Source organism: Danaus plexippus, assembly GCF_018135715.1.
Source record: "Danaus plexippus chromosome 3 unlocalized genomic scaffold, MEX_DaPlex mxdp_30, whole genome shotgun sequence".
NCBI classification, from domain to species: Eukaryota; Metazoa; Arthropoda; class Insecta; order Lepidoptera; family Nymphalidae; genus Danaus; species Danaus plexippus.
Window position 1 is genome coordinate 2,512,174 of NW_026869845.1, and position 21,509 is coordinate 2,533,682.

Here is a 21,509-nt window from a genome sequence, read left to right on the forward strand (position 1 = left end):
TTATATCCGATGAATCTGTGAACAAAAAGTTTCATGAAAGCAGGTGAATTACGAGATTAACGTTTAATGAATACATATTTGATTAAATTTATTGAATTGTATCATTAAAGCTTCTGAACTACATTTTATTAAAAATTATATTAACATCACATATTTTAATTTAGTTTACTGAAAATTATGGAATAAAATATATAAGGAATATATTTTATTCCATAATTAATTCTTCTTATTTCAGTATACTGTATTGATATAAAATATTCGTTTCGTTGACTAGAATAAGAAGTTACATACGAGTGTCAGTCAACCGATGGCAAGTGATTATAAGAAAATAAAATTTTGGGAATGACTTTCTTTGTTATCATATTGAACTAAAATTGCTTGAGATTTCTCACTAAAATATACAAAAAATAATATATTTTTTTAAACTATAAAAAAAAATAAGAATTACAATTTTTTAAAATTATAAATTAAAGCTCAAAAACCACACTTTATGTACAAACATTATAATTTTTACCACAGGCTTTAGCATTTCAATATCACATCATTGACATTTAAATACAGATTCCTTTGTCTGATAAAAAGTATGTCAAATATGTTCATAAAGAAAGAGTAATATAATATTTTCTATTAATTAACACATTCTGTAGAATAATAGGCAAGACTGAAAAACCATAATTACCTCATCCTGCCTTAATTGTATTTAAAATATAATGTTTCCTTTAAATGAGCATTTTGATTTATAAATCATATTCTCTTTCTGAACGTTATTTTGCAGTTATTTAACGTATTTTCGTATGTTATTTTATTTTGCTCTTTCGCTAAACAAAGGAGAAAAGTTTATACGACTGCGGAGCCCAGAGGCGAATGATAAGAACATGTATTTTACTACAACCCAGTATTCAGATCTCTGTCACTTACTTAAATAAATATTATCTTCTATCAACACTCCATACAAATACAGAGAAAACTTTTACAGATAAATATATTTTCCTAATATTTTGACTTGGCCTATAAAAATACAGGATTTCAATGGATAACGAGAAACAAAGTTTTTGTTCTCATTTGAGTTTAAACGATAAATATTTTTGAACATACTCGGTTTTTTGGAACAACAATCAAAAAAAAAAGTCGAACGGTTCGCGGTTTGAATATAAAGCAATTAGAAATACGTCCACAGTAAATGAAAATTTCATCTATAAACGCTAAGTGACATTGTGACATTGTCTGATGTTTCCAAACGTCAATTATAAACAAAATTAATTATAACTTTCGTAATTACTAAGGAAAACAAGCCACGCTAGCAACAAACACAGTATGATTTTAAAATTAAGAGTATATTTACTTGTTATAGCTGTGATAAAAATATTAAACTAAAATTAAGCATAAGATTGATTAAGATTGATTCCCATTAATATATATATATATGTATCTTTAGGTAAAAATCAAACGTATTTCACATTTTTACTGCGCCATAAATTCTATGTTTAAGTAACAAATTAAAATTTCCTTAACAAACTGTATTTCCTTTGTAAAATTTACTGTTAGCGTGTATTAGGTATGGAAAGTCGCGAAGCATCAGTAGAAAATTATGGCTTGTATTTATTTAATGTAATATCGAGCGTTGAAATTTAACTATCAACCTTTTCCATTTCTGAGATTAATGAGGCATTAAATAACTTTCATTAGTCCATAACTTTAATAACCTAAATATAATTAAATATAGAGTGGACTGTGAGCTTAACATGATCAATAATTAAAAACACACACGCCCACACAAGGCTGTCTTTTCCGTCTTTATTAGCATATATATCTTTTTCGTTTATTTAGCAGGAAAAGACAAACGAGGATGACATTGATTATGTTTTTTTTATTTATAAATTCGTTTTGTTTTTCACTCGCTCTCCTGGTTATGTTTTTTTAATGTATGTTTAAGTCCTTTATTTATTAAATATTTAATTCAAAGCTAACTATTAAATTAGTATACAGCTGTGTCTTCATTACTTAAATATCAAACACGTGCCCCGAGCGCAATATGATACAAAGCTAAATAACCTCCGCTCAACAAACAATTACAGAACAAACACAGCGTTAAACTATTAATTACATTCAATCACTAGCTCCAGCCCGTGGTTTTGTACCTTATAATGCATATTAATTTCACTTTGATACTCAGGTTCTTCATTTTATATCAAAATCTTTATTTTTTCTCTCCATCCTACGACATATAACAATTTACTAAGTTTTTACTTTCAACAAAGCAAAATAAAATTATAATTATTAAAATTCATATCTGTTCATTTTTTACATATAATATATAAGTCAGAAATAAAATTTTGTATTTACGTAACTGCTACTTTTCTACTGGAATAATATACGCTATTTCTACTGGAAGTTCTGTTTCTGCTTTTTGTCCCAAGAATTAATTCCGTATGGAAACCTTAGATATAATTAATTATTTTTTGAAGTGTAAACTTGAAGTGAGGGCTTATAATTTATACGTATCATGTCATACATGAAAGGAATAAATGTAAATATTAATTAAAGTTCAATATGATTACTATATAAATATAGTCATATTAAAACAATGGAATATTTCGCTTATTGTTTCCCTTTTTAACCTCAGTAATGATAAAAGTGATAAATGATAATTATCTCATACGGTGTTCAATCGGAGCCTACCATCAATCCACATTAAGAAAGACGCGATGGTACGCGTTAGATAAATGACTAGTGATTAAAAGCAACATAACTCACGTTGAAAAATTGCAACTTTTATTATTAATATAGAATTTCTTATATACAAGTACAAGCTAACTAGTAATTTAAATTTGTATTAACTATAATATAAGTACTTTATATCCAAGAAAACTTCCTGCATAAACTGATATGTTTATTGAAACATTCATCAATGAAGACAAAAGAAAACGATTTAAAATATCAAAAATAAACTAACCATTCAATAAATAATGTATGTACTTACGTATTTAAAAATATATATTCGATAATTCACAAATTGTCTCATCTAACTCCATTATGGAAGATATTTGACTACTAGAAATTACTAGTGGCTGCATTGGTTTAAGACATCTGCTGTAGTGTTTGGTATATAATCTACTTTCAGATATACTGAAAACCCTTTTACCGTTTTTTAATTAGGAATTATCTTTTGAATATATCATAACTAAATGAAAATGGTTGTAATAGAAAATCTTCATCTAAAAATATTTAAACCTATTGCCTAATAAATTTGCGTTCTGTATTCAAAGAGGTTGGAGAAGATAAGGAGTTTGTTCCAGTTTGCTTTTCAGACGTCAGTCAAGTCAGCTTTTAAGTAATGAAAGTTTTTTGTTTTTTTTTTTAATCATACCTGCTATCTACCGATACGTGCATCACCATACAATGTTCACCACATTTTAGAGTTATAATAGGTCGAAATATGAAATAAATGAAATCATGTTTGTTGTGCTTCTGCTAACTTATTTAGTTATATAATTATAATTGTGAAATCAATCAACCAATGACATATAAAAAAGGTAAATAATTATCTATATTTATTGAATTTTAATAGTTAAATTAAGGTATTCTAATGGCACATAAGGTACATTTTCGCATTTAGGACTTTTTAAATGTAATATAAATAGGAGAAAATCCAGACATTTAAGGATACGATATAATAAATTAATTTTATGCTTAAAATACGAAGTGGATTATATGATTTGTGGTTAAGTAATATGTGGAATATTGCTTAACTTTAATTATTTATACGAAACATAGTTTGTAATATTATTGTTTTCTGTGATAAAGTTCCGAGACCCTTCTCTACCCAGGTGAATAATCGGGGTAAACATGCTAATTAAGGGTATAAGCTGTCTCTGTGCCAAATCGCACTGAAACTTTTTAAGCTCGGGCTTACTTGTTTAGCAAACCTTCAAACTTTTGTATTTATTATTATAGGATCGTATAAACTATGACAATGACTCATAAATATTACACATACATGTGAAGATATACTCTGTTTTAGTTAATAGATTTTATACTACCAAATTAACATATATGAAATTCCTAGAAAAAAAAAATAATTACAGGCGAATGTTTGTTTATATCATACAAATACCTTTGAACCGAAAGCTCAGAAGCGGTAATTTATTAACTAAAGTTTATTTTTTAGATAAATGAGCATCAAGAACCGTGATTAATATTACATTAATCATCAGTTATTCCCTCGCTTTTCTACTTGAATAACGTCGAATGAAATGACAAATGTCTATTCTGTCGTTGCTCATCCCAAAATATATGTTTGAAAACAGTGTTAATATCGAGTAACAATGGGTTAGGATTCAATAGAATCCGACAAATCAAACATGTAAAGAATTTTTTATGGCCTATTTTTAATTGATCTGCTTTATGATTGCTATCTCATTATCAACAAAAGGCTCTTATAGTTTATAATGGAAGAAGTTTTTATATTTTTGTTTTTAAAGTATTTTTTTTTACATTAGATAGTCGTTTCTCAAATCTGATCAAAATCGTCCGATCTGTACTATGAATGCATCAATGAGATTTTATTTCACAATTACCTCGTTGACTTCCTCGTGGTACAAATATTCATATTTCTTTCAAATCTGAACAGATATTTAATTTTTTCTCGTCATTGTTTAAGGTCTGGATTCTTTTACTCCACATAAATTAAACCTTACTCTACGTAAACTAACTAGCGTATATTGCATTACGTTTAAGTAATTAACTTTGCGTTGCAATACTGAGAAGTAATCGAACCGCCGGATTAAATGATCAAAATGAAATAAATATTTTAGAGTTACATTCTCAAATATAGTTTCAATGAATGCTATATTTATTATTACTTTTTTATTTGAAATGCGAAACCGATTTAATAATATTTACATATGCATATATATTAAACATTCGTATTAAACAACGTATTGCTACATTTTATATATGTTTACGTGTTCAATGCACAACAGCACGTATGTATTTGGAGCTAAAAGCCAAACAAAACCCTCAAAGCCGCAATGCCATTTCCGTTTCACCGTGCTTATAACATAAATAAACAAGGAAATGGCTATTTGTTACTATTAATTTGGGGACTTTGTCGCAGCTATTTTGTATTCTGGTCTCTGTTTTGTCTTGTTTTTTTGTTTATAACATCATGGAGTTACGACGATTTGCCAAAATAAACCTGATTAATTTGTACATATTTAAATTTGTTATTTTTTCCTCGATTTCACATTATGCTATTTATAACTTAAGGGCTTAACTTCATCGTTTATGTGCCGATTTGTTCTTTTTAATATGCCTTGGTTTGGTTTATTTACAAATATTATTGAAAGATGAATCTAAATATCGGGAATAAAGTCATGCTCAGCAGCTATATGGACAAAGTCGTAAGAATTGTAATATTCGGCTAATATTCCAGAGGAATCGAAAGATTTTTTTCTGAAATTAAGTATTTGGAAAAAAGTGTGCACTTATCTTATAATTTAGCTTTATGATAGAATTAAACTACCTACTATTGCACGATAAATAAGTAATATATCAAAAACGATATTTTCTTACTAGATGTTGCGCGCGACTTTATTAGCGTGGAATAGATTTACGTGCTTGGAATAGAATATTATGTAGTGGTAGAATGCGACCTATATTTTAAGTTACATCACTAATAATAAATGGATGAAAACGGCTTTCATTTCCATATAATTTGTGCTCGATACGTATAAAACATACAGGAACTCAAACATTCTAAGTAGATTACTTTTTCTTCTGTTGTTGTTCTAATAAAAAAAATCTGAAGCAGTATTTTTTCAATAACTATAACTTTTATTTATAGAAGCTTGTCGGTCGGTTGCAGTATTATTATTGTTTGTGAAGATAATTCATTTTTATCAAGTAGTAATAGCCTTGCATGCTACCACTTCTACCAGCTACTATCCTTAGTAATAACTTTATTAGAAAAATTGTTGTATCTACTGGAAAACAATTCTGACATCATATAATATTAAATAGTATGAAAATTTTTTATGAGCCATAAGATGAAAAAGACCATAAAAAATTATATTTCTGGTAGTTTGGATAATAATTGACTTACTGAGAAATTTTAATTTTAAAAGTTTTGCTGTTAATCTCAATTGTATTTTTTTACCATTATTATTCTTCCTTTTTTGGTTACAAGTGGAAAGAAGTGTTAGTTATATAGAAAACTTCAGCACGTACCACAGCTTGTTTACAACGCAACTTACCTATGGAAACTGTAATTTATCAAACCGTTATTACACACCAGGATGTAATATTTCTTATAAGATGACAGTAATGTTATTATGTTCCTTATTTTAACTTTTTCATAACCAACGTAAATATTTATATTACTCGTGAGAAATATTCTGTTATGCAACTGCAAACGGAATGATGATTTAATTTTCATACACAATTAACTTTTTAATAGGAATTCAAGGGATTTATATGCTTATTCACGATTTTAAACTTCTACAATTATAACGATGATTTAATTTTCGAAGTCCTTTGACTTGAAACCAAATGCATAATTATAAATTTTAGCGATATATTTAAAAGCTGAAACATTTTCATTTCAATACACTGTAGATAATATGTTAGTATGACATTGATATATAATCTTATTACCAAGAAATTAATTTTTTCAGATGTATTTATAGAATATAATATAAACTTTGAATTCAATATCAAAGATACCGAGTCATTTGGCTTGAATCCAAAAATTACATGCCTGTTCAGTCAATCGATGTCCAACCACGACGTAGGCTTCCAAAATCTTTTCCACCCTTCATAAAATTTTATTACATCCTATAAAATTTCCTGCTAAGAGATCACTTCACATAAATATAATCGACACATTCGTTGACTCAGAAATTATGTGTTTTCTTTTGCATGCTCCTCTATTACATGCCATAAAACATTATTACCATTTTATACTTATTAAAATTTTGCCCTCCGTAAAGTATGAAACGGTTGAAATTTTTAATTTTTGTACTAAAAATATTTTACTCACTGTTTACAAAGATATTATACAAAAGTCAAGAGCAATTTAAATAAAGGACGTCCAAACACTTGTTCCAGTTTTTTTTGAGATGTAAAGAATATTTCCTTTATATCATATTTGTTTGATCTGTTTTAAAATAATTAATGTTCCTTTTTATATGAAGTAAGACTTAGTTTGTTTTTTTTAAAATAATATATTAAGGCAAAATAATTATAGATTTATAACTACATTCAGATGTAATACACGACATATTATCATAATATAAGTACCAACAACAATTTTATAATGATGTTCAATATTAATTTGTAAATAGGATGGTATGAGGACAATTGGTTTGAAACCAATTTAGAAAGAGAGGGTATTGAGTGTACAGCGGAACAGATGCGGGAGGCTGCGGAAGGTCATCTCACTACGGAAGCACTCATGTGGAACCAAAATGCTAACCAGACCACAATATCTGGCATGACTTCAGAAGATTTTAGGTAATTGTAGTTGTTTTTGTTAATTTTTCTATAATTACTAAATTATTCTTTTAATTAAAATAAATAACTTTAATTCATTATGTATCAACTAATTGATACTTTTTAACACTTGTAAATTACAATCTCAAAGTTTCTACAAAAAGTTGAAAAACGGCTTTTATTTTAATTCCTATTTAATTTTTTTACTACTTACTTGCACGCAAATTGAAGATATAAAATTACTTAAACCTAGTAATATAAACATCATACAAAATCCTTAATGTCTTTTAAATGTCGACAAGAATTGAAAAAAAAATCCCTAAAGAATAATAGTAATCCAGGTACTGGAGAATTACAAGAACAAACCGTTATTTTTAAAACAGGTTTTAATTTCATCCTAAACACTAATTCTTGTTATTTCAAAAAAAAAATGTCTTATTTGTTTTATTTTCCAATGCATGGAGTAATGATTACAAGAATCACATTCTTTTAGGAAGAAGTTAACCTTAGTTTAGGAGTTTTTTGATTTGACCTACAATTTCTTTCATATCCTTTACTGTTTTTATTTATCTGAAAAGCGATGTCGCAAAACCCAATTTTATGTGACAACGATTTCTTTTGTACGGATTGAGAAAAAGGGCGAGAAACATTTATGTGGTCGGATCCCGAATAAAACCGCTTGTCACAACTTTTACGCGTTGAGAGATAATATTCCATTCCTTTGACGAGCGACATTCAATTGAAAGCCTCCAGCGATACCTCAATTCACTACATGACTTTATCGCTATGTCACTTCATCAAGAAAGAATTTTTAAAAAAAACCTCCCTTTGTCTAAACAACATTCCTGAAAAACAGTAAAACGGAGAACATTTTTCAGCCATTGTGGATTCCATGCAAAGTTTGCAAAGCCTTTATAAAATTTTATGAAATTGTAAAAGTTAAACTCTCTAAAACATTTTTTTCGACATTACAAAATTAAACTATAAAAGCAATACTTGTTCATTTAGTGAGAACAGAATGTGTTATAAGCTACCAAAATGTGAATACGCTTTGAATTCCAAAGCAATGAGAATTTTAAATGATTGATTACTTAACAGATCGCGGCTAAACGAAGCACTTCGTGAAGCCGGCTACGATATCGACGGAGAGAGATTTCCTGAAGGGTATCAGGAGGCCCCTTTAGCTTATGACGCGGTTTGGGCGGTCGCCTTAGGTAACTCATGAATACAAAGTAAATTAAATGAGGAAATATTCCTTTCTTTTTCTACTGAAACTGAGAATATATACACGGCTCTGCTTTCTAAATATTAATGTAAAATTTAAAATATTTTATCTTTTGCAATATTACTTGTTTTTGGATGTTAATAAAATGTATATTGTAGCTTTTAATAAAACAATGGAGAAGCTAGAAAAGAGTGGGTTAAGTTTAAAAAATTTTACTTACACCAATAAGAAAATTGCTGACGACATATACGAAGCAATAAACTCGACATCGTTTCTGGGAGTATCGGTGAGTCTTCTGTTACATATAGTATTAATTTAAAATTAGATCCCACAGAAAGAAAAGACGCATTTATACTGTAATCTTCGAGGTAGTATAATTATGTATTTAAATTCAGGACATCTCTTTCATTAACCTCTTTATTACATGGAAAAAAAGGAACAGAATATGAATATTTTATCATTGCTAAATAATCCCGTAGAGTCATTAATTTCAATATGCTATTAAATTAAATATAAAATTTTACAATTAAATGTTAATAGTACAAAAAAAAATTATTATAAAAAAATGCATTCTATAAATAGCTACAATGCAAACATTACATTGTCAAATATTACATGGCTCAAGTCAATTTATTTTTTTTATAATATGAAGTTCTTTTACATAGCAAACGTGGCCCAGATTTTTTAGGTTCTTCTCGGATCCAAGACTTCATAGAAATACTAACAATTTCTGACTATGAAAAAATTTTAAGTAACATCTTTGTTGCGTGTCAATGAGTTATTATTTTTTATACCGACATTTACTTTTTAATAAAATTTTATATATTTCACATCCAGTTCATGAAATTATGAGAGAATATTCACATGTTCTTATAAAGCCTTTAATAAAACATTCTTATCTAATATTTCTCTAGGGTCTAGTAGCATTCTCGTCTCAAGGCGATCGCATAGCGCTAACACAGATAGAGCAGTTGACAGATAACCATTACATCAAGTTGGGCTACTATGATACACAGGCGGATAATCTCACCTGGTTAGACAGGGAACGGTGGGTCGGTAAGTAATTTTAATGTTTTCAACATAAGCTTCAGTTTTCACATTGCAATCAATCGACTTCTAAATTAAAATAAACATCTAAAACCGTATGTAAAAATCTTGGAAACGTATAGCAAAATTCAAATAGAGTTTCAATTCTATAATCTAATAGAATTTTCTAGAACCAACGGAGAGTGCATACAAGGTTGCAGTATACAGAGAGTAGATAAACTCCGTTTTACCGTGCGGTATTTTCTATGTAAAGACTAATATACTGGTTGAATTGGTGAAGCGTAACTAACTCTGCGGTTAGCACTTCCAAATATTATGCATCGGAAACATAGTTAAATAACTGAGTAGATTCTGCAAATATGCTGTAAAAATCAAAAATAGAGAAAATGATAGCAACTTTTAATTCATTTTCGTGTTTGCGCTCCAGGATTTTATCTTTGACGATACTACCGGACCGTCATTAAGAATTTAAGAAGAGTAATTTACGCTCAGTTTTGTTTAAAACAGAAATTTCTCTGGAGATTAGCCAAATAGCTCAACGAACATTTTAATTTCGATTCATCTCATTCAATTAACAGTACATTAGATAAATGGAAAACAACGCTACTGATGTACAAAGTTTTGTAGGTGTATTTATTGAAAAACTTTTTTAATAACTGTTCTTGTAAGGTGCTCTTTATATTTATATTTGTTCGAAAGAAATTAGCGTTTACATATATATATATATATATATATATATATATATATACATTACATGTTTACATATACATATATATATATATATCTTTGACTAGTTTTAATAAATTCCAAATAATAAATGGTATTTTTATTTATATACAATTTGGTTTGTTTATATGAATTCACGTGCGTTTTTACTTCACCTTATGAGTTTATTTTTCATTTGGTAAATTAAGAATGACCATTATCTTAAGGTAAAGAAATCATTAAAAGGATGATTAAAAGCGGTCGTGCGAGTAAAAGGTAGCAAGAAAATACAAAATGTAGAATAATTTCTTTGTCTGAGAAATATGTATATAACGCTTATAAAGACCTCAACAAAAAGAGAAAATGAGGCTAAATAGGCGTATTGCAATTTACCGTTTAATTTTTCAAAAATTGTTTACGATTACTTATTTTCATGATATATAGTTTTGCACTTAAAAATAAGACTAAATAACAAGTTTTGTCGTAGGTGCAATGGTTTTACGACAGAAGTTTTACGATGGGACAGCGAAAATTTTATTGCCACTACCACTTACGTAGTTACAATGTTGGTGTTTCTTTCAGAAAGTTTTGATTTAAGTCATTTAGCTTTGAAACAGTTAAAATATATATTTATATGGTAACTGTTCATGATTTTAAGATCTCCAGGCGTTTAGGGCCATTAAGGATACATAAAAGTAAATTTAATTTTACTCAGTAAATACATTAATTTTTTTTTTATTAGAAGAATAATTCACGACGTTTGTATATGTATTAGAAAATTGTATTACTCCGTTTTTAACGTTTCAGTTGTTGTCGATAAGAAAAGTGTTTTAAGATACGCATTTTAATATTTCATAATTTCCCAGGTGGTAAGGTTCCGCCTGATCGAACCGTGGTGGTGAACGAGTTACGAACGGTCTCATTGCCGTTATTCGCTTGCATGACGGCTCTTTGTATAGCGGGCATATTGGCAGCTATTGGACTTATAGTATTCAATATTCTCCATCGACATAGACGGTAACGTTACTAAAAAAATGATGTGCTGTACTTTTTAAACAAATTATTTGCTGTGGATTCCACATACTCTATTGTTATCTATTATTTAAAATATTTTATCTCACTATCACTATAGCAGCGCAATTTAAGATTCATTTAAAATTTCAATAAAATGTATAAATCGCGAGTTTTATCTAGAATCGCATTATAGCATTGAATCAAGTTGGCTCAAGTATCCAATTATAGTCCAACTTTCTTTCTGTTTTATTAAAAGAAGAATGATATAAAATTTCTTATCTTATATAAAATATTTTGTTCGCTAGGTATTTGTTGTTTTGAACGTTATTAATATTTTTTTTTCTTAATAAACTTAAAGTAAATCGTGAACGTTTGTATAAGCAATCAATTGGAATTTAATTGTCATTATATTTAAGAGTAAAATACCGCCTCCCTTATAACATGAGAAAGGTGTCTTGAATGTCATGATTATAGTTATAAAATTATTAGGGTTATCCAATGGTCACATCCCGCGTGCAACACGGTGATGCTCTGCGGATGTTGCATCTGTTTCGGAGCCGCAATCGCGCTTGGTGTCGATGGACGGTGGGTTCAGCCAGAACACTACCCTGGACTTTGCGCAGCCAGGTCCTGGCTATTAGCCACTGGCTTTTCAATGGCATATGGAGCTATGTTCACGAAAGTCTGGCGTGTCCACAGACACACGACGAAGCCAAAACCAGACACGAAGGTAATAAAATTTATAAAAATTATAAAAAAGTGTTTTCAGTAACAAGTCTTGTTTTGGATTTATTAAAATTATGTATATATAATGGAAAGATTGATGTGATCTATTTCGCAAAGTTACAAAAACACCCGATGTTACAAACCCAATATTTTTACTGGAAATAGAACCATATGGTACGTTCCTGTTTTTAAAGTCATATTTACTTCTAAAAAGCTTTAATATCTTTTCCCAAATTTGATCAACACTTGAGAGATTTAGGTTTTCTAGGAGATTTAGACGGAATAATTAAAATAATACTCTTCATTATCACTAAAAAAATAAACGATTGGACTGGAGGTTCCATTCATAATTATTGCAATACGAGCTTATACTTTGTTTGAATGGCACAAATTTAGAGCAATTAAAACCCAGCACAGTAAAGATTTTCATACTGTATATTGACACATTATTCCAACAGACCAGTTCGCTTTTCACAAGATATGAACAAAATAAATACGCGCGCCTGGCGCTGCGGTGCCCCTCTTGTCAATACAACCCATAAATCTAGAGAGAATATCCGTTTCACACAATTTATGCTGATACAAGAACCGCATTGTTCTCTGACATGCTATTATGTATGTGAGCAATTAAATGTTAAATTTGTATAAGGTATAGTTATAATGAATGTTTGCAAACACTTTTTGTCAAAAACATCAATTTCGAATAATAATAACTATTTGTGTCCCCATTAATATTAGTGAGGTTCAACTTAGGACATGATTTTCTGCAATCTGCTAGAGTGTTTGAATTATCTCCATAATAAGTATAACTTCAATAAATAATTTATATTTTAGTTTAGTTCCACTAAATCATACACACGAATATTATGATACAATAGTATTCCAGAAGTTTTTTCCTTACTTCTGTTATTTATGGTCTCAAATTTTATATTGTAAATATCAAATACACATATTTTTAACACTAAATATAACATCATGTTTACTCTTTTGGAATAAATAAATAATAAAATTTATATACTAAAAAACTTTATTTATAGAAACAAATTTATCTCTGTAAATAATAAAAATTACCAGAATCTTCGTCCTTTATATTAATATAAACAATTTGTCAACTTGTTTACCGGTCTTGCTACAGTAATCTCGCTTCTGCCGGATAAATTTAAATAATATTTTACATAGTTTATGATCGAGATAACATGGACTATTTATCACAAAACAAGCCATTAACGCAGGTTTGCGTTCTGTATTACGTATAAAATATTCTAACCGCTGGACTTTTATGGTTCTAAATGCCTCTCTAACTGAATATAGACAAACTAAGATTAACAGTAATTGCTTTTACTCTTCCGAGCCGTGTCCCCTACCCTGAGTCGCTCATTAAAATCGTTGGACTGAAAAGGCCATTCTGAAAAGCTAATAAACAACCCCGAATATTGAAGACAAAGTATCAATTACTCCAAACATAATATTAGTAGGACCACAAAATATTTTATTTATGTTTTTGGTATAATAAAAAACCATGTTACCATTTTTTACTTATTTAAAAGGCTACGATCTAGTTGCATGTGTCTTTTACAATTTGTATAATGTAATAAAAAAATTCTTCAGACCGTCGTAATATCTAACGATGCAACACAGCATTTATTTTCAGGACAGTACAATAACGTTTAATAAAAAAATAGTTTAGAACCGACATAGAAAATTTCTCTGTTTCACAGTAATTATTTTCTCATTTATGACGTAAATTTTTCCCCCTAAAAAACGCACATAGTTTTTAAGCTTGAAATATTATGCCACACACAAATTATTTGTTCATTTACTTAATTCAAATATTGAAATTTTGGAGGTTCCTTATATTGCGATGGAGAACGGTATCTCACTGAGATACAAAATTTTATAAACCACAAACTGACCGAACTGATATTATAATATTAATTATGTAATATATATTTATGGAAACATACATATATATTAAAGAAAATTTTCAACTTAAGCAAGGACACAAGCAGATGGGGCAAATATAAATATAATACGTTAAAATTAAAGTATTACGGGCCATTTTCGTTTATATGTCAATGATGAATGAAGTTTAAATTTAATTAATAAAAATTCACCATCAGTACCTTGGCATCGGACTATTTCTTAGTGTAACGGAGAATTAACGATTAAAATTTCTGAATTTTAAAGTCACTTTCTAAGTGTTGCAATATATTCTGAAACACCGTAGAGATTTCTTGCAGTTTGTTTAAAATAATTGTTTTTTCTGTCACTTGTTCTTAATTGATTAGTGAGATCATCAAACAAAGATATTAAAGTTTCGATTATTTATTGTTATCATAAATATAACTTAACTGATCATCCTAAATTAATTTTGGTAACCGCTGCATGGTTCTTTCACTAACACCATTGGTGACCTCAATTTATATCTTGTTTTTATTATTTGTCATATATCTTCATATATTCTATCTTTAATTTGGTGACGACAATTCCTTTACGAAAATGTAACGTTAATACGTGATGACAATTTTGATTATATTTAAGAAGCTGCTCTCTACTTAAATAACATATACATTAAAATTTATATGACAAAAAATTCGCTGCTTGCTTCTTCTAAATTGTATGACAAACGGTAATTAATTTTAGCGGTGTGGCTTATAATAACTATTTGTATAGAGGTCACCATGAAACATGCGGTTCAATGCGTTGGTTTAGCTCAACAGCTTTACATAGTGTGACAGTATATTGCGAAGGTTTGCGAAAGAAAGAGAGAAAATGAAAGCAAAGTCTTTATAGAACAATAAGAAAAATATACTGAGCCAAAAAAATAACTATCAATTAAACTATCCAACCCTACTATACTGACTACAGACTTACTATAAATAGTACAATTATATACGAAGCACGCTTTTATTCCAAAATCTAAACGAAGGTAACTTGTTCCCAGAAACGTATGCATGGCTGGAAATTATATACGATGGTGGGCGGTCTTCTTTTAGTGGACATCACGTTGTTAACAGCTTGGCAGTTGAGGGATCCCTTACAAAGGCGGGTGGAGATATTTCCATTGGAAGCACCACGTCATCATGATGATGATGTACACATACGACCTGAGCTGGAACACTGCGAGAGTGAACATAATACTGTATGGCTAGGTAAGGAATATATAGCAATATCCATTCAAAATATATTTCAATTGGCAATGTGATCTTTATACTGTTTAATCGAGGTACATTCAACAGTGTTTACAATTATTATAGCCTAATCAAGTTGCACAGGCTTGAAATGTAGAGAATAGCTGGAGAGACACTAAATATTAACTTGTTTTAGTACGTATTAAATATTTAAGAAAATAATATTAATCTAACAAAACAAATTGAAACATAACAAACGAAAATAAAATCAATCCAATTAGACGTCTGGTCGTGTAAGCTGATATATACAGTGCAATTTTTCAACTTCGGATTTGCACTAGCCAAGCGCTCAGAAATACGAAAAATTTGCCCAAAGCAAAAACTATACTGAAAACGTGACAATACGGGAGTTGATAACTTTTTTAATCACAGCTGACACCGCTATCTCGCTTGCAGTTACGGTTCGGACCTCTGATGATATTTTATTTTTGAACCATGAACACACTATATGAATACAAATGTCACCAATGTGCACCTTTTAGAAAATAGCCTTAACGATCAAACTAATTTAACTATTCACATTACTCAATAAATAAGAATTTCTCATGTTGTTGTCAAGCTTGATCACAAATTTGATTTTAAAAGCAATATGCATATGTATTATTGAAAACACAAACTTTTCTGTGGGTCATAAAAAAGTAATAATTATATTATAGTGTTTTAAATTCAGGATAATATTAATGTAAAATATAAGCTGTGTTAGTTTTTTATGTATATCCTAAAAAACTAACTCGTTATTTTCATAAAATTCCAAACGTAGTTAATTCATTTATTAATTACATTTTTAAACACATTACCGGATATTGCTAAGTTTTATAATGAATAGTTTACATTATCGCGGTACAAACCGTAAATTCCTAAAGCAACTGTTACAAAATTCGCCATGTGACATTTTTGTTTTAACTTTGAAACATTTGTTAAACTTGAAGCAAAGGTTTGAAATAGCTTTCTTAAGCCTCGCTTTTTCACCTTTTTATACAAAAGTTTTAAACGACGGTTCAGACTGAGGTATACAATTACAACCAGGCTCGAAGAGGTTAAGATCATTATAAAATTTTATATTGTAGTGAAAGTAACAAAATAACCGTAAAATGTTATATTTTTATTTTGAAATCGAACACCTTATTTAAAATTTTGATCGCTATAAACATTTAAAACGGATCTATAATGAAGTTCATTTTACTTAATCAATTAGCGGTTTATTATCTTAATTACATTAACTTCACCGTATCTTGTTCGCCTTTATAACAAGTTTATACGGAGCAGCCGTGAATGTTCCTTAATTATACAACATAATTCAATCTGTTGTCACAAAAAGATTACAATTTCTATCGTAAATGTAAGGAATATATAATCAATTCTCTTCAAAGTCCACCGCGTCATTTGCGTTCCCAACTTCGAAATGAAATTAAACTTCCGAGTTGTTAATCACATCTGCCTCACTTCATTGCCTTGTTTAACATTTATATTTTTTTCGACAGCGAATTTATGCTCTGAAATCAAAAGTTTGCCTAAATTGTAATGAGTGAAAGTGGAGGAACAAAGTATTGCCTATATAGTGATTTTCATTCAAAAACAAATTTTATTTAAATATGTCACCATGAGACGATTGTAACTTTTGAAAGTGAATTGTTTAACGGCGGGTAAATTAATAAACTATAATACATAAATGTTAATTCAAAACCTTTGTTTCAGGCGTGATGTATGGTTATAAAGGTCTTGTCTTAGTATTCGGACTATTCCTGGCCTACGAAACCCGATCTGTAAAAGTACGTCAGATCAATGATTCTCGATACGTTGGCATGAGTATATACAACGTGGTGGTGCTGTGCCTCATCACGGCACCTGTCACCCTTGTGATAGCGAGCCAACAGGATGCCGCCTTCGCGTTCGTGTCTCTCGCAATTGTCTTCTGTTGCTTTTTAAGCATGGCACTTATATTTGTACCGAAGGTGAGTTCCAAAACTATTTCTGTTATCGAATAGCGATGTCACGTAAAGTGCATTCAAGTAGAATATTCCGCAGCACAAGCCAAGAATGGTAGTTGGAGCTTTTTTTCAGGTTATTTTTTTAAGTTATCAACTTTTCATCAACTGATAAACACCTGTGTATAATAAGAAAATGTTGAATTTCAGTTATGTAAAAACATAGCTTTGTTTAAGACATAAATAGTACTCGTTTAGTCCTTATTCTGGAAACTATGACAAAATCAAAACTGTTATAGAGATATTTGAAAACTTTGTAGAAAATAATATTTTTCAAATGATAATTTGTATAAATGTATTATAAACAAGGTATGTGTGCTAAGTTGTAAAAGCGACCTTTTGTAATATTTTTCTATTGTACAACATGCCAACAATGAAAACATTAGTAAGAATCAGCGTGCAAGAACTTATAAACTAACGTCCTTAGATATTTATAATCTATCTTTATATTCAATATATATATTTTTTAATTATTACACTCAGTAAAAATTTTAAACTTCGATTCCTCGGGAATATACTCGTATAGGAAACAAGATGCAAATAAAGTTAATCACGATTCATTACCAACTTAACTTGTTACAATAAGCTTAAGATAATGGAAGTTGAAGTTTTCTTCAATTATTAAAAAGTTCATAACGTTCCCTCACTGAGTCTAAGTGCTCTTTTGAAACGACTTTACTGACACAAGTCTTCGCAATAAATTGGAGTGCATGTATAATGTCATCCTGAAAACGTAATCCAATTATTTATTCGGTTCCAAAGTAAGTGCTTTAAGAAAGTGAAAATTAAAATAGCTTAAAATTCAATACTATACTAAATTATATTATTGTAAGATACTATGAAAGCATTAAGGTCATTAAAATTCGTTTGGAATCAATTTTACAGCATTCAATTTACAAACACATTTAAGTACTAAGTCACATCTTTGCCCAAATTTTCTTTATACTACGAGTATTTTGGGATGTGTAGATATTTTTCCTCTATTTTGCTGTTGTCTCACTTGTACGTAATAAGATAAATCTTTACAAAACGTACACGTTTGTCTTTCTTTGTAAATAGTCAAGGAAAATATTCGGTAGTTGCCACCCCGCCTTTGCGTGTAGTTTTTGATTAATGTTAAACTTTGATATGTTGTAATGTAATTAAAGTACCTTTGTTATATTTTTGCCAAAATTTCATCTTCCTACATTTTAGAAATTTAAAAATATTCCACCGTTTTATTCTATGCCATCTCAATATATATTAAAAATATTGCATATTATCTTTTTTATATTACACAATATTTTTAATTACGATCATAAATAAAAAAAAAAATAAAATTTGTAAACATCTAACATAAAAGATGAAAATTCGAAATTCGATGAAAAAAATGTAGAATGTCACCTGTTTACGGACACACATATTATAAAAAAAATCCCATTAAAAAAAATGTCCGTGACTTTTGAGGGTTATAAAAATAGAAACGTATTTAATTAAATTCTGAGCAATATAAAATGTTTTGCTTATTATTTTTATCAGAAAATCTCTCGAAAACATTTCAATTATAATTCAACCATTGTAAAATACCTAGAACACTTACTAATTAATTCAAATTATTTTATCTCTAATATTATTTTACTATGCTTTTTGTTTGTTAATTAGATCATAGAGACTGTATTTCTGTGTTTTGTGTATTTGTTTCATTTCAAAAAGTCACTTTTATATGGGTTGATTAATTATTAATAAATTCGTTAAAGCGAAACCTCGAAAGGGATAAAAGGAACTACATCAAAATGAAATTTAAAAAACATTTGCTCATAATGTTAGGGTCATGATAAAAACATTAAACAAAACGATCTCGTTACTGGTAATAGGCTGAAGAATCTGTTGGCGAGGAATTTTTATAAGTTTGAAATATAAATATTTTATAGAATAAAATTGATTGATCACATGGTATAAGAACTATATATGTTGTGAATTATTTTTAAATTTTGTTTTGTACTTCACTATCTCTAAAAACTTTCGGTTTCAGGTACACATATATATATGGGTATCTATCTTTTGTTATAAATGATATAAATAAAACTTACAGGAATATAAATTAATTTCATAACTTTCAACGTCTCATTATTATGAATACTTAAAGTAATCAACATTATTCCCATCTTAATGGTCTAGAAAGCGTAATTCTGAGATACAGAAATTCTAAGCTAAAATTTTACGACTTTCGTAATTTACTCGTCGTAAAATAAATCTAGCAAATGATTAAAGATTTTTTTCCCTAAACGCTGACTTTAATTCATTTTATTGAGTAATATATTCTAATCTCTCGAAATGACAACTTTAAAATCTTGCAAATACATTTTTTTCCAGCAAATTCGTCCGAATGAGCCTCGAAATTGCGTAGATGTGTAAAGTATGTTAAAACAACACACATGTTAACCACACGTCATCGATATCGATAACTAATCTATTTCACGTGACTTCATGGAAAATACAACTTATATGTCCGTGATTCCGGCAAAAACTACGTTAAATTCTATGATAAATTATAGCTTATCTCTTATTTTGAGTTTTAAGCTACATTCTGTAAAGATTCAACATCATTTCTAAATCTTTTTTCCGTGAAAGCAACGAACATCTATACCAGCTTACATAAATCCATTCATCCTCACAAAACGCGGCATTATAGTATTTTTCGTAACATACAAAATTGATAAAAAATTAATGTGCATCTCAAATGTTACGCTTTCTTAAAATTAATACTTTAGCCTTTTTGAGACTGCTTAAAGTGGGTGTGTGTTTACTTTCTATATCTATAACTGTGAACAAACTATGTATGTATATATAATTATTAATAAAGCGTTAGAAAAAATCCCTAAACATCTCATATTATCTAGCCGATGTATATTTTTTGTTGAACAGGTTATAGAAGTGATCCGCCATCCCACTGAACGTGTTGAGAGCGGCCGTGGCTCAGGCTCGGGCTCCGCCCCAGCCGACGAGGAGAGATATCGAGAGCTTGTGAAGGAGAACGAAGAACTGCAGAAACTTATTGCACAGGTAATAATTTTTTAATGATATATTTAAGTAATCCGGTTCCGTTTTTGTAAATATTATATTTTTTATGTGTCTATAGTTATTTTTTGTTTTGTCATAATAGTGAGCTTGTTAGGATTTTTTTTTACAGTTTTTACAATATTTTTAATGACGAACGAAAGTGAAAAAGGCTGCATCATGTGTAAAGTGCCACTTAGACATTAAATCATGGCACAACCCGAAACACTTATATTAAAAAACGTTTATTTATTGACATATAAACTCCATCTTCAATTTAAAAATAATACCTTAACAAGCCGGCAATATTTTTAAATATTTTTTAAATATATATTCGAATATAAAATGTGACTACCAAAAATGGTCATATCAAAAAGAACAGTATATTGCGATGGATTAAAATTTTACTCAGGTGTATACAATAAATATAGTGACAGGATGACGTTTTGACATTTTTCATACATTAGATAAAGCGTTTCAATTTAGTTTATTGGGTTTTAGCGCCAACGGTGTTGGTGACTGCTGCGAAATATTACCTCTTCTGGGCCAAAGCCAACAGTTTTAGGTTAAGGTTTGATATAAAATAGACTTACTTACCTTTGAGCTGCTTGTTTGACGTAAAGATATATTGTTACTGGCCGACTTGCGGTTCACTTTTTTTTAAGTGTACCCGCATTTCTTTCGACATCGGTTTTGTGGACAGAATTATTTAGTGCCTTAGCCTTTTCGCTGAAAACGAGATCAACCTGCCTTTTTTTAAATTTAAATCAATTTCTATTTAGTTTCTTAATGTATATGTGTATATAAGCAACGTGTGCCTACAATTAGTTTCCCAGTTTTATGCCTCTAATAAATGAGTTAAGTACCGCTTAGATTAAAATACGGTACAAACATCTTCCGTAGATGTTATGTTCCGTACGATAAAGCACCTCCGTAATGCGCCATTACAGCAAAACGTGCTTCACTTATACCATAAAGATGACACCGCTGATTGCGAATGCCGTCTAATGTCCATTCATTTACAATCCCTTCATACAATTGTTTCAAACTGTTTTCCGAAAAAGGCTGACATTGGTAATTTGGAACGGT

The 21,509-nt window shown here is 29.3% G+C and overlaps 1 protein-coding gene across 1 annotated transcript in view; it reads left to right on the forward strand.

The window, feature by feature from the left end:
* The window catches only part of LOC116778936 (gamma-aminobutyric acid type B receptor subunit 1), a 109,005-nt gene that overhangs the window by 82,553 nt on the left and 4,943 nt on the right, over window positions 1-21,509 (forward strand). Inside the window, exons 8-16 of the mRNA XM_061526934.1 lie at window positions 7,344-7,512; window positions 8,590-8,705; window positions 8,875-9,002; window positions 9,631-9,772; window positions 11,335-11,485; window positions 11,972-12,212; window positions 15,153-15,360; window positions 17,095-17,351; window positions 20,289-20,426. Of these exons, the coding sequence (XP_061382918.1) occupies window positions 7,344-7,512; window positions 8,590-8,705; window positions 8,875-9,002; window positions 9,631-9,772; window positions 11,335-11,485; window positions 11,972-12,212; window positions 15,153-15,360; window positions 17,095-17,351; window positions 20,289-20,426 (1,550 nt within the window). The remainder of the gene's footprint in view (window positions 1-7,343; window positions 7,513-8,589; window positions 8,706-8,874; window positions 9,003-9,630; window positions 9,773-11,334; window positions 11,486-11,971; window positions 12,213-15,152; window positions 15,361-17,094; window positions 17,352-20,288; window positions 20,427-21,509) is intronic.